At 42.5% G+C, this 15,269-nt stretch overlaps 1 protein-coding gene across 4 annotated transcripts in view; it reads right to left on the reverse strand.

The window, feature by feature from the left end:
- Positions 1 to 14,822, reverse strand: part of eIF2Bdelta (eukaryotic translation initiation factor 2B subunit delta) — a 49,773-nt gene extending 34,951 nt beyond the window's left edge. The window contains exons 1-2 of one of the 4 annotated variants that reach the window (XM_067775206.1): positions 14,763 to 14,800; positions 14,581 to 14,694 (exon numbers count right to left, since the gene is read on the reverse strand). Coding sequence is in view for 1 of the 4 variants with exons in the window: in XM_067775204.1 (XP_067631305.1) it covers positions 14,558 to 14,662 (105 nt within the window). In the remaining 3 variants the exon portion in view is untranslated. Of the gene's footprint in view, positions 1 to 14,557; positions 14,695 to 14,762 lie in introns of all 4 variants that reach the window. The other 3 variants (XM_067775204.1, XM_067775205.1, XM_067775208.1) reach the window with 3 other exon arrangements.
- Positions 14,823 to 15,269: the final 447 nt, after the last annotated feature.

The following is a 15,269-nucleotide window of genomic DNA, read 5'->3' on the forward strand; positions in this document are numbered from 1 at the left end:
TGTCCTTTACATTTGTATTAATTAATTTTTGTTACTTGGCTTTTTTGTGCATACCCATACTAGCGGTGTAGATATTTGGGAAAAAGGGCATAAGTAGGTATAAACGCCACGAAGTTATCCAGGGGAGTTCATATTTTTAATAATGTAGGTATTTTTTTGATTACGGGGCAGGCTTGCAGGAGATATAACCAAAGATATTTTTTCTTTTAACCTTTTTATTTTTTTTCACAAATTCTCATCCCTTTTCCATTGGAAAGAATTCTTGCACATTTTGTGCCTTTTGCCTTTTTCTTCTTCCTTTTTTTGCAAACTTTCGTTTTTTTATTTTATTTTATATTTTTCACCATACTCCCCCACACATTCGCATAAGAACCCATGTGGTTCCTTTAATTTTCTTTAATGTAGTAGCCTCTTTTTTTTTGGCACTTACTGCTTTTTTCCTTTTTTCCATTCCCTTGGGGTCTCTGGGGTCCCCAATGCACACCCATCCCGGAAAGAAACGATGAAACTAGTCCATTCTTCAGACTAGGGACGTACATATATAACAGCTGGCATTTTGTCTTGTCGCCGACACTTTGTTAAACTAAAGGCCCCATTACTGATACTTAGCATAGACTTGACTTGACTTGGCGTAAACTTGGCAACTTAGCCACGATTATACTCCACTTGGCGCATAAAATCTGGCATCATAATCAGTGTTGAATTTTATTTTTAAATAAATGTCAATTTGTCTGACAAAATGTCAAAATGAAATGGAAACAAACAAATGACATCTCAAAATGTAAACGTCACTTAGAACTTACATAGAAAATCAAAATTCAACAGACTTCTAAAGGGCCCATTACTGATACTTAGCATAGACTTGACTTGGCTTGAGAACTGTCACTTACAGTTCTGTTAAATGAACATTTCATGTTACTGATTACTCAAAACTTAGCAACGGGTGTACGCAATCTTGCTCCATGCAATGTTCTTATCTTCTTGTTGACTAAATCCGCTCGAATGATGGAATGAGATGCACCCGTATCTATAGTCAGTAAACGTTCCTTTCCATCCACATGTCCATGCGACAGTAAGATTGTTCTTCCAATTTGCGAGATAGAGATTATGGGGCATTCAATTGAGGGAGCCAGCTGTCGCCCCTTGCCGCTGACTCTATTTAGTTTTACGATTGAGTGGACTTGGAGATTTGCTCATCTCCGTCAGCTGTTTACGGCCACCCACATTGTTGGAAGTATTAGGACCGGTGTTGCAATGACGTGCAATGTGACCTGGGTTGCCGCACTTGAAACATTTCATAACTCCCGCATTTTTCTCTTCTGATCCCATTAGTGCTTCCAAAATTGTCTCTACCCACTCTGACCTTTCTACTTCCACACGATGATCTTTGTATGCTGGTTTACTCAATAGTGACGCCGTTTCCTGAGTCAATGCATGGGATAACGTTTCAGCAAATGTTTGATTTGGGTTCGCGTATGTGGCTCGCTTCGTTTCGACGTCCCGTATGCCGTTTATAAAGCTCTGAATATTTACCCTTTCTGTGTATTCCACGGGTGCGTCCTGCAAAAATTTGCTCATCTCCGTCAGCTCTGCGTTTACAGCCACCCACATTGTTGGAAGTATTAGGACCGGTGTTGCAATGACGTGCAATGTGACCTAGGTTGCCGCACTTGAAACATTTCATAACTCCCGTATTTTTCTATTGTTATCCCTTCAGTGCTTCCAAAATTGTGTCTACCCACTCTGGCCTTTCTACTTCCACACGATGAGCTTTGTATACTGGTTTACTCAATAGTGACGCCCTTTCCTGAGTCAATGCATGGGATAACGTTTCAGCAAATGTTTGCTTTGGGTTCGCGTATGTGGCCCGCTTCGTTTCGACGTCCCGTATGCCGTTTATAAAGCTCTGAATCTTTACCCTTTCTGTGTATTCCACGTCTTTTGTTCTTTCAGTTGAGTTACCATATATGTCTTTTGTTCTTCCAGCTGTGATGAAATTTGTGTTGACATTTCTGACATAGGCGTTTCTTGTGCTTCAATCTTCGATGTTATACGTGGCTCCTGTGATTCTAGTTGTTTTTCCATCTTGGATGTTATTGTCGACGTTTGTGCAGATATTGCAGCTAATATTGTGTTCAAGTTTGTGAACGCCATTGTCTGCGGTGTTTCGTTTTTCTCCTAAATTTTTGTTGTTGTCTCGTCGCCATCAAGATGAAAGACATACTCTTCCACGTTAATTCCTTCTGCTTCCATTGCCTCTCGTAGTCTTGCCTGAGGTTCGAGTTTATTGCCGGTTGTATTCAATCCACGGCTCTCCAACTCCTTCTTCAATTGCTGGAACTTCAATTCACTCCACTTTGCCATGTCCTTATTGCACTCGAAATCTTCGGAATTTATTCAACAATTCCTCTTCTAACACCAATTGTAACGAATTTACTGAAATTCCGCTTATTCCAAATCCTCTGCTAACGTACGAATCACTAAACTGTTGAATAAATAACTCCAATATTGAATAATGCAAAAATGGCCTTTATTAAAGTAATTCACAATAACACTTATAATTCCCAACTGATAGCTTGCTTAAACCAAACTGATTGTCGTGCCTCTACAGTTGCTGCCTTTTATACTCTCTGATTTCTCGTTCGCATACTTCTAGGTGCTTCCATTTCTAGAATTTACTAGTTGGTTATCAGCTATAAAATTACTACGTTTATAGGTTCTCATATGCGCGTGTATATGTGAGCACAATTATAATTGCATACTTTTGGGAGCATCTCAGATAAGATATCTACATGTGTTTGTCCGCTGCGTGTACGTACATATGTGTAGACATAATTATTGATTTATTGATGTGCATACAAGTCACTGCTTAGCATCGGTTTAGAGATGATGTTGTTGTTGTAGCAATGCTCGCCCCACCCAATAGGCGCGACCGATCACAAATTGTCATCAATATCCTCTAACGGGAGTCCAAGGAAACTTGCCGTTTCAACAGGGGTGGACCATAAGGAAAGGGGTGTTAGAGGCGTTGGTTCCACATTACAATTAAAGAGATGGTTGGTGTCATGTGGGGACACATTGCAAGCAGGGCATACATTTTGTATGTCGGGGTTGATTCTGGATAGGTAAGAGTTTAACCTGTTACAGTATCCAGAACGAAGTTGAGCAAGAGTGACACGCGTTTCCCTGGGGAGTATGCGTTCCTCTTCTGCGAGTTCTGGATATTTTTCTTCAAGTACTGGATTCACCGGGCAATTCCCGACATAAAGGTCCGACGCCTGTCTATGGAGTTCACCAAGGACCTGCTTGTGTTTTTCCGCTTCATACGGCTGGGTTCTCAGGTGCCGTATTTCCTCAAAATGCTTACGGAGATGACTCCTTAGGCCCCTAGGCGGTGCTGGTTCGTCAATCAGATGTCTGTTGGGATGCCCAGGTTTCTGGGTATTCAACAGAAACTGTTTAGTCAGCATCTCATTTCTCTCCCTGATGGGGAGTATTCTCGCCTCATTATGCAGATGGTGTTCTGGGGACATAAGAAGACAGCCCGTGGCGATTCTGAGAGCAGTATTTTGGCAGGCCTGTAGTTTCTTCCAGTGGGTGGTTTTTAGGCTTGGCGACCATATGGGTGACGCGTAGCACGTAATCGGCTGGCTAATTGCTTTGTATGTGGTCAAGAGCGTTTCTTTATCTTTTCCCCAGGTACTGCCAGCAAGGGATTTGAGGATTTTATTACGGCTCTGAATTCTTGGAACAATTGCGGTTGCGTGCGCACCAAAATGTAGATCCTGATCAAACGTCACACCCAAGATTTTGGGGTGTAGGACAGTCGGTAGCGTAGTGCCATCGACGTGGATGTTCAATATGGTCGACATTTGGGGCGTCCATGTTGTAAATAAGGTCGCGGAAGATTTAGTCGGTGACAATGCCAGGTTTCGCGAGGCGAAAAAACTGGAGAGATCAGGGAGATAGCCGTTTATTTTATTGCATAGCTCATCGATCTTTGGGCCTGGGCCTGTGGCCATTATTGTGCAGTCATCGGCGTAGGAAACGATTGTGACTCCTTCCGGTGGTGAAGGTAGCTTAGATATGTAGAAATTAAATAAAAGCGGGGATAGGACACCACCCTGTGGCACCCCTTGTTTAATTCTCCTTTGTTTTGATGTTTCGTTTCTGAATTGCACCGATGCCTGCCGACCACCCAGATAATTTGCGGTCCACCTTTTAAGACATGGGGGAAGGGTGGACCCTTCCAGGTCTTGCAGTAACGAGCCATGGTTGACCGTATCAAAAGCTTTTGATAGGTCTAACGCTACGAGTACTGTTCTATGGTGGGGATATTGATTCAAACCGCAATTTATCTGGGTGCTAATGACATTTAGCGCGGAGGTAGTGCTATGGAGTTTTCTGAAGCCATGCTGATGAGGGGCTAGCTGCAAATGTGCTTGGAAATAAGGGAGCAAAATGGCTTCAAGCGTCTTTGCCACTGGCGATAGGAGAGATATCGGACGATATGACTCACCTACGTTAGCTGGTTTCCCAGGCTTTAGTAGCGGGACCACCTTGGCCATTTTCCATTTCTCGGGTATGACAAAGGTGGAAAGAGACAGGTTGAAGACATGCGCTAAGTATTTGAAACCCTCTTTCCCTAGGTTTTTAAGCATCGGCATGGCTATGCCGTCTGGGCCCACTGCTTTGGATGGTTTAGCGCGACCAATGGCGTCCTCAACCTCTCTAGCGGTGATGGTAATTGGTGACGCGCTGAGTTTGTGTTTATGTGCGTGTCTATTGGCTCTCCGTCTATCTTTGTCGACCGTAGGATGCATTATATATTGTCGGCAGAAAGCGCTCGCGCATTTTTTCGCATCCGACAGCACCTTATCGCCAAAGGCGATGGAAACTTTGTCTTTGTGCTTAGTCGGATTCGATAGGGACTTTACGGTGGACCAAAGTTTACCTACACCGGTAGAGAGGTTACAACCTCTTAGGTGCTCTTCCCATTTCGCCCGCTTGTGTTCGTCCACAAGCAATCTGATGCGTTGGTTTATATCCCTTATTTGGGGGTCGCCTGGATCAAGCTGTCTTATAAGGTCGCGTTCCCTCGCTAAGCTCGCGGCCTCCGCCGGGAAGTGGGACCGGATTTCGGGAATTCTCCCGGCGGGAATGAAATGTGCCGAGGCGGATTCAATGACCTTACGGAAGGCACGCTCCCCTTGGCGGGCATCAGTCGGGATAGGGAGGGCAGCAAAGCTGCTGTCTGTTGCAGATTTATATTCTTCCCACTTTCCTTTTTTGAAGTTTATGAAAGTGCGTTTTTCGGTGACGATGAAGTCGGCAGTACGCTCGAACGAAATAAGTATGGGCAGGTGGTCGGATGCCAATGTTACCATCGGCTGCCAGTTGACGCAGTTTACGAGTTCTGCGCTCACGATTGAGATATCTGGCGAGCTATGACAGCTTCCTACCATACGTGTGGGGGCGTCTCCGTTTATTGTGCAGAACGTCGTTTCGTCTATTTGATCCGCCAACATCTCACCCCTACTGTCCGCCCGCAAGTTTGAATGCCATAGGTCGTGATGGGCATTGAAATCGCCTAAGATAATGCGATTGTTGCCAGTGAGTAAGGCCTCGATATTAGGGCGGTATCCACTGGGGCAACAGGTGACAGGAGGGATGTAGATGTTGATGATTTCTATATTTGCATCGCCTGACCGGACAGATAGGCCTTGACGTTCTAAGACATTGTCACTGCGGTCGATGCCAGGATCAAATATATGATATTGCACAGAGTGGTGTATAATAAACGCGAGGCCGCCTCCATTTCCGCTCTCGCGGTCTTTCCTGTGGACATTATAACCAGAGCAGGTCTGCAATGCAGATCTTGCTGTGAGTTTAGTCTCTTGAAGCGCAGCAATGCGGATGTTGTGCCGCTTCATGAAATCGACTATCTCCGTAATCTTCCCAGTTAGTCCATTACAGTTGAACTGCAGAATTCTGAAGTGCATGAGGGGTGACGCCGCCACTCTAGGGGTAAGTGAGGGGTGACTACGCCTAGGTTGTGGAAGGCCAGGACGCAATTGCTGTTGTGGCCTTGGGACTGGGCGCCCTTGGGCAAGCATTGGGGTACCCGGATGATTTGGGTTTGCGACCTGGCAACATGGCGCGATGAAACCCGTCGGGGGGTTGCCGTCGCGGAGACCAGAACATCTAGGAAAGTGGCACCACCCAAGGCAGGAGCTGCATTGAGCGGATGTCGCAAACCTATATATTCTGTGCTGGCAGACGGTGCAAACGGAGGCAGGGACTAAGAGTCTGTTTCCCTGACCTGCACGATTGCTGCCAGAAAAGAGGGGGGGAGAAGAAGACGGGGACAGGGGCTGATGCTCAGCATTGCTACCAGCTCTACTACGAAGGTAGTAGTCATGTGTGGTATCAGCTGTTTGAGTTGTTGGCGCCGTGGGGCGCGAGCAGCAGCGGGTACTTGTTGTGGCTTGCTGAGCAGCGAAGCTGCTGGAAGGTAGTGGGGATACGCTTAGGCGTAGACTACGGGACGCCCTTGGGCGTGAGCAGCAAGGAGCCACAAAAGATTTATAAAAGTTACGTGGACGTCGGGTTTTGGGATCAAGCCCAGAACAACCTGTCCGATGCAACCATCCCTTGCACGAGACACACTGAACAGAGTACGACCGTCCTAAAAAGAGTCTTTTCTGGCAAATGCAGCAAAACCATTTCTCATGACCGGGGTCAGGAGACGGACCCGGATTGGGTTCGATACCTTCCCGGAGTAAGAGAATATGTAGCAGTCCTGCTGCAAGGAGCTGCTGGGAGGATGACAATTTGTGGGACGGACGAAACAAATTAAATGGGGTCACACTGAAATGACAGTCCTTGGTCGGGAAAAATCCCGAGTCGCTCCGGTACATAGAACCGACTGCCTTGGGAAGCGGTTTAGAGATGATAGTATCCCTTAGTGTTGCTAATATTCGTCACAATACTATACAATACTCCAGTCTCCGACTAGCTTTCAGCGTGAACGGTTGTTGATTTTTTTTTTTCCTGTGCTCTCAATTCGTTTGACCTACACTAGTGCATTAACACACATAGGTAACAGTTACCTCTATTCTCTTGCACATAATTTTTTTTTTTTTTTTTCAAACAACACGTGCTAAGGGTTTCAAGTGCTGGTGTAAATTTTTCATCATGGCCCGCCGGGCTTCTAACCTGGGGGACAACAGGTTTGCCCTGTTGGCACAAAGTCCCCCCTCTGAAAAAAAACGAAAAAAAATTTTGCGAATTTCCTTCTCTACCTGATCCAGTTCAGGCTAGAACAAATCCTAAATACATTGTGGTATCCGCAATAAACGAAAACAAACCACTTACGCATTTCTCATGCTTTGCAGTTGAAAAATCGCTCCAAATCATAAGCAAAGATATCATCAGCGTATCAGAGCTTAGAGACGGAAGCCTCCTGCTCCTTGTGGAGAATATACAGGTAGCCCAAAAATTCCTAGCAGCTAAACAATTAGCAGGAATTTGTGAAATAAAGTGTAAGTATCACGAGAACCTAAACTTCGTAAAAGGTACAGTCTATGCTCCTTACCTAAGCCACGTGCCAGAAGATGAAATTGTGAAAAACTTGGAGCCCCAAGGGGTGGTCTCCGTGTACAAATTTAAAAAGTTCGACGATAAGTCAAAAGAGAGTGGTGTGGTGTTACTAACCTTTGATTTGTATAAATTACCAGAGTCTATCGATGTCTCGTGGCATAAACTGAAAGTTAGGGAGTACATCCCCAGCCCAATGCGCTGCAAAACATGCCAGTTATTAGGACATACAGCAAAGTACTGTAAAAACGATCCCTTATGTGTAAATTGCAATTTACCTCTCCATAGCGACAAGAATTGCTCACGCACAAAGTGCGCCAACTGTGAAGAGGAGCACCCCTCCAATTCAAACAAGTGTTCCAAATTTATACAACAGAAAGAAATTCTGAAAATAAAAATTCGACAAAAATGCACACTAAAGCAGGCAAGGTCACAGTACCTCGCACAATTCCCACAAACTTCATCACCCACTTCTTATGCTGGCGCAACCAAAAATCACCCTACAAAATTAAATCCACCATCCGCTAACAAAACTAGCACTCCTCCAGTAACCTCCAATCTCAAAGATAAGCCAGGTACTTCTATCACCCTGTCTAAAGAAAACAATAGATTCTCCTTTACTGATCTCAAATCCAAAGAAACAGTAGCTCCATCATCATCCGATAGCAACAACACCACAACCACCACCTTCTCCAACACCTCAGCAACACCAACTTCCCAATATATTAGAAAACCAACAACAGTTAACATCATCTCGAATGAAAGCATAACCTTAACAACCGCACTATCACTGTCCGAACGCGACAACACCACCACAACCACCTCCACAGACTCACCCTCAATATCAACAACTGCAAACAACGAAGCTAGTTGGGCTCAGTCAGCACCATCTACCTTCTCTCCCATCACAAACCTCACTAAACAACTTTTAGAACAAAACGACTATTACTCAACATACCCGGGATCTTCGGACTCGGATGTTGAGATGTCGAAATAACCCCCTCCTCCCCTCTTTTTCTTTTTAGTTTTAGTTAAAACCTTTGCCCATTTTTACCAAATGCACTTTGGCATACTGCAATGGAATATGAAAGGACTTTTCAATAACTCACACGAATTACAACTCTTAATCAAAGAGCACTCACCATCATTCATAGCGCTGCAGGAAACGCACCTACCATGCAACAAAACCGCAAATATCTCGAATTCGTATACACACTATTTCCACAATTTACCCCATAACACCTCTGGCAAACAAGGCATCGCGGTCCTTGTCAAAAAAGGCATTCCACACAAATATATCCCTGTTCAATCGCGACTTTGTTCAATCGCTATTGAAATCGATTTAGGCTTCAGATTTACTATGGTGTGTGTATACATCCCTCCACAGCAAACATTCAATCTGGATGACTTAAGGGGATTAGTTCCTACTTTCAACACCCACGTCATTATAACAGGTGATTTTAACTCGTGGAGTCCGCTATGGGGTTCAGATGTAGCAAATCAGAGAGGAAGGACACTAGAGGATCTAATTCTCACAGAGAACCTCGTCGTCCTGAACGACAAAGCGCCAACCCTCTTCTCGTCGCACAAAACTCTAACTAACGTAGATGTTACAATGTGCTCGGCCGAAATTGCCCCAAAATTCACTTCATCAACATTAGAGTGCTTACACGGTAGTGACCACTTCCCTGTAATCACAAAACTCACGGTCGGCAGCTCAACCTCAGCTCGCCCCAAACCGAAATTCCAAACCGATGAAGCAGACTGGTCCAAATTTCAAACAATAGCCTGCCAAACCATTGTCGAAGCTAAAAAGCCGAATAACGTCAACAAAGAAGCAGCTACTCTGCACAGAGCCATTCGTACAGCTGCGCACTTTTCAATTCCGCAAACACATTCAAAGCCCCTCAAAAAGATTGTCCCATACTGGTCTAGTACCCTCTCCACACTAAGGGAACATAAAAAGAATATGTGGTGCATTTATCGTAAAGGCCGAACAGAAGCCAACTTGTTGAACTATAAAAGAGCCAATGCTCTATTTAAAAGAGAAATGAAAGAAGCCAAGCGCAAAAGCCTCGAAGAGCTTACAGAATCCATAAACCCTTCCTCCAACCCCAGAAAAGTTTGGACCGACATCAGAATACTTACAGGCTCAAATGATTCACACTTCATCAAATTTATAGAAACTAACAGTGGACCCATTTACGAATCAGATAAGATTGCAAACCATTTCTCAACTTTATGGTCAGATTATTCGAAAGACTCGAACTTTCACAAAGATTTCACGGACCAGAAATATGATGTTGTAAACGAAGAATATCATATGCCTTATTCATCGATTAATAAACATATTGAATGTCCTGTAACAACTTTTGAATATGACCTCACAATTGGCACCATGTCTGGTAAAACACCTGGCAGAGATAGAATATCTTATCCTATGCTCAAAAACCTCCCTATCCAGGTCAAAGAAAGAGTTTTCGACCTCTACAATAGTATAATCGATCAAGGTGTTATCCCTCAGATGTGGAAACACGCAGTTATAATACCAATACTCAAAAAAAAGTACTGCGTCACGGAGGTTTCTGGATATAGACCGATCTCTCTCCTTGCCTGTTTAAGCAAGGTACTAGAACGAATCGTCGCGAAGCGGATCATGTGGTTTGTACTTAGAAATAAGTGCATTAGCTCACACCAGACCGCGTTCAAAGAAAAGCAAGGAACAATGGACGCACTCCTAGTTTTTGACAACTTTATCTCTAACGCTGTATCAACCAAAAAACATGTTTTCACGCTTAGCCTCGATTTTGAAAAGGCCTACGACAGGATTGGAATTCATCTAGTCCTGAGACAACTCGCCAGATGGAAAGTCTGCTCTAAAATATACAACTTCGTTAAAACATTCTTATGGAACAGAACATTCTCTGTTAAAGTTAACAATAGTTATTCAAATACGCGTAAGCTATACAACGGCATACCACAGGGCTCGCCCCTATCCGTTGTTTTATTTGTTATAGCATTTGATGAAATTAATAGTATATTCACTAAGTACAAAAGGATATCTCACGTTATCTATGCTGATGATGTGCTTTTATTCACAAAATGCAAAGAACACTCTCTAGTACAGAAAGATTTTAATGACATCCTTGTAGACTTTTCCATCTGGTCAAAGTCGTCAGGTGCCTCTCTTGCACATGAAAAATGTAAGATATTCCACATTTGCAGCAAGCACATCTGCCCACCTATAAGTTTAAGCTTAAATAATGTAAATATTGCCAATAGTTCTAGTCTAAAATTCCTTGGAGTTATTTTTGATAAAAAGCTTACGTTTAAGGACCATTGTAAATATCTAAAAGAATGTCTAACAGTACGTCTTAATATTATAAAATATCTTTCGTCCAAGCACTGCTTGGTACACACTGCAACACTAATAAATATCACAAAGGCACTAATCTTATCAAAGATAGACTACGGACTAGCCATTTACGGACATTGCTCAAAAAGTAACCTAAAAATAGTTACCCCACCGTACCACACAGCAGCTCGAAGAAGCATCCGTGCTTTTCCTACGTCACCACTAAATTGCGTACTAGCAGAAGCAGGACTTCCATCTATAAGTGAGCGAGTAAAGCACAGCACGCTAAAACTCATCCCGAAGGTACTGCATGGTAATAACAGTTTGATTTACAATTTATCAACAGCCGAAGCCAAAAGAAAGATGCAACTAAGGCAACCCTCCACGATAGCAAAATGCGTGTTGTTGGCCAGAGAGCTGGGCTTAAACCCCACCCCTATAAGGCCTACAAATAACAAACCTCCAACATGGCAGTGCTTTAAGGACATCATTTGCACGGACCTAATCCGACATCGGAAAAGTGTAACTAGCCCGGTCGTGTACCAACAGCTCTTTAAGGAATTAGCCTCAGGCTTTGCAAACGATGAATGGCACTTCTTATACACTGACGCCTCGAGATTAAATTCAGTCACTGCGTTTGCGGTTGTCGATGCAAACGAGAATACGTTAAAGGCAGGACATCTGCTTCCATTTTGCTCAGTATACACAGCTGAAGCCCTAGCGATATATTTAGCTGTGCAATATGCATCTGAAACCAAACAAAAATATATGATATGTTCTGACAGCCTATCCGCAATAAACATGTTAAATAACGCAAACAATAAATCTGATATTGCACTATCGTTTCGATCGATGTTAGCTGACAAAACAGAAATGATAAAAATTATGTGGGTTCCAGGCCATGTCGGTATCAAAGGCAATGAAGCAGCGGATCAAAGGGCAAAGTTGGCCACAAATGAGCCATTGATCTCTTCCGAAGTAATGCTGGCTCCAGACTTCAGACGGCTTATTGCAAATCATCTTGGTGCAACCAAATTGAGTGAATGGCAAAACTTCAATCACCACTACAAAAATTACAACGTAAGTGGAGAAAACCCAGTTTTTCCACAGAAAGTTTTATGCAGCGACTTAAAAGCGTTTATACGTATGCGTATCGGCCACACTATAGTAACTCACAGCCATATAATTAAAAGAGAAACACAGCCGCAATGTCCGTTTTGTGCTACCCGGTCATTGTCTGTAGTCCATCTTCTAGACGAATGCACAAGTTTACAGAACGCTCGTGCCGAAGTTTTTGGAAAGACCACTCCATCTAACTATTTGCGAAATATGGAACTAAAGAACATACAAACAGTAGCTAAATTCTTAAAATTGTCAAATTTGAAAAAACTAGTTTAAAAAGACAAATAGATATATGTACACATATGCATATATGCATATGTAACTACCATTAATGATATAAGATTTAAGTAAAATACTAAGTAGTCTTAAGGAGAGCCGAAGGTCTGTGTTACTTGTGCTCCTTCTATTGTAATTTGGTGATTTATCACCTCTTTTCTATATAATAATAATAATAATAATATACAATACTCAGTGCATACATCAAACTGCATTTTTTATTGCAAAAATTTCACTTTCTTGTGAACATGGATAAATAATTAAAAAAAAAAAAAAAAAACATTACTAATTCTGAATGGCGTGGTGCCATGTAAATACCAATTTAAATTGAAAATACTATTAGAAAAAAGAAAAACATTACTGCTCTTGTGACTGGCCTGATGCCATATTAAAACCAATTTAATTGAAAATACCATGATACAAATATTACAAGAAATAAACTAAATTTATTTTTGAAATAACCGGGCGTGGTGCTATTTAAAAACCAAGTCTAATTGAAAATACTATCTGACATAATAAAGGCAGTTTGGAAATTCTGGCAATTAGAGATTGATGATCTCTGCCATTTTTTGACTAATTATAAAAATTAATACCAAATCACAAGTTGCTACACATGGTTCTGGCCTATATGGTATTACCATTGTGTACTAGTGGTGCCAAAAGTACACATACATTTTGGAAAGATAATCCAGAAATTGGTAATTCTATACGACAGCATGACACTGCTAATACGCGGCAAAAAAATATCGGAAGAAGTGTCAAAAGATGCGTATTGACCTCGACAACAATAATCCGAAGGCGGAAAAGAAAAATTGTATCTCTGTCTGGAGATGTTTGCAGTTGAAGTTGTTCATGTGGTTGTTGTAATGTTGTGATACCCACAAAAAAAAAGTGTTTTACGCGGATATAGTTTTGGCCTCCAAACCGGTATTGGACCCACCCAGGGTAATTTTTTATAAGCGCGGCCGAAGGCGGCCAATCTAGAATGGTGTTCTGCGCAAAAATACTATGGATCCCACCCCCGGTTTCGGAGGGACCCACGGGCCATTTTTCGGTTTTTTGTTAGCATCTTGTGAACGAGTTAAAATTTTTATTTTCCCCTTCCAGATTATTATTACTGATGTCAAGACGCGTCGTTTGACACCTCTCTCGATATTTTTGGACGCGTATTAGCAGCGTCATGCTGTCGCATAGAATTACCCAGAAATTAATCATTTTATGGGTAGTAGTGCAGTTTGGGGGCCCCACCCTAAAGTTGGGCCAAGATTTTCGAGTGAGGTATCAAAAGACGCGTATTAATCTCGAGAACAATAATCCGAAAGCGGAAAAGAAAAATTTTATGTCCGGAGATATTTGCAGTTGAAGTTGGCGATTTTCATGTTGTTGTTGTTGTGATTGTAAACACAAAAAAAAAATGTGCATCGCCGCGGCGGTAGCCACGGTTATACCACACACCCGGACTTGGCATGGCGTAGCCCAGGGTTATTTTTTAAAAGCGCGGCCGAAGGCCGCAAACGCAGAAAGGTGTTCTGCGCAAAAATACTATGGATCCCACCCCCGGTTTCAGAAGTATCCGCGGGTCTTTTTTCGGTTTTTCTTGATCTAGACGTGAATACGCGTCTTTTGATACCTCGCTCAAAAAAAGGGTAATAGTCTAGTTGAGGGGTCGACTGCTAATACGCTAGAAAAAATATCGAGAGAGGTGTCAAACGACGCGTCTTGACATCAGTATTAATAATCCGAAGGCGGAAAATAAAAATTTTAACGCATTCAAAAGATATTAACGAAAAACCGAGAAATGAGCCGCGGGTACCTCCGAAACCGGGGGTCGGATCCATAGTATTTTTGTGCAGAACACTTTTTTGTGTTGGCGGCCTTCGGCCGCGATTATAAAAAATAACCCTGGGCTACGTCATGCCAAGTCCGGGTGTGTGGTATAACCGTGGCTACCGCCACGGTGATGCACAATTTTTTTTGGGGGTACAACACAACAACAACCACATGGAAATCGCCAACTTCAAATATCTCCGGACAGAGATAAAATTTTTCTTTTCCGCCATCGGATTATTGTTCTCGAGATTAATACGCGTCGTTTGACACCTCTCTCGATGTTTTTGGTAGCGTATTAGCAGTCGACCCCTCAACTAGACTATTACCAAAAAAAAGGCCCAATTTTAGGATGGGGCCCCTAAACTGCACAATTACCATTTTATGCATTGGACAATAACCTGGAACTGGCACTTTCAAAGATAAAAAGGTCCTCCTCCACGCAATCAAATTTCGAAAAAAGCCATTGATTTGTTGCTGCATAGACTTCTAAATCATTGCATATGTGCCCATGCCTGGGAAACAAGGAATAGCTTTTTCTTATTAATTATTATCTGCAATTTATTATATATCTGATATTTACCAAAATTTTTGCGAAGGAAAGGTATCCAAATTTGTTGACGACAGCAGCTGACAACTAAATTTCAAGGTACAGGGTGTAACATGCTACAACATATATGCCATCATCCGGTGGCAAAACTCCTGAGCCTGATAAATAATTTTGCATGTAAATGCAACAAAGATTTGAGCCAGATAAATCCAGATAGAAATCTATATAATTTGTGAGCCAGATAAGTTGTTAATTACTTCTTTTTAGTTTGTCAACGCTGACTTTAATAAACCTACTCTATCAAAAATAGATGTCGCTGCTTAGCTTTCGCCGTGTGAGTTAAATGAAAAACGGCAGCGACATCTGCCTATCACATTTCACGTGTGCGAAAATTTCACGACATCTGCTTCTCAAGTCTCAATGATACAGAGCATTCCCGTGAGATTTGAGCGTGAGCCGGAGCTGTAAAACTCACTGGATGAGGGCAATAAAATCGGCATAAATTGTAATATGGTAGACAGGATCATTGTTTACTATATA

The sequence above is a fragment of the Eurosta solidaginis genome, chromosome 3 (assembly GCF_040869045.1).
Source record: "Eurosta solidaginis isolate ZX-2024a chromosome 3, ASM4086904v1, whole genome shotgun sequence".
Lineage (NCBI taxonomy): Eukaryota > Metazoa > Arthropoda > Insecta > Diptera > Tephritidae > Eurosta > Eurosta solidaginis.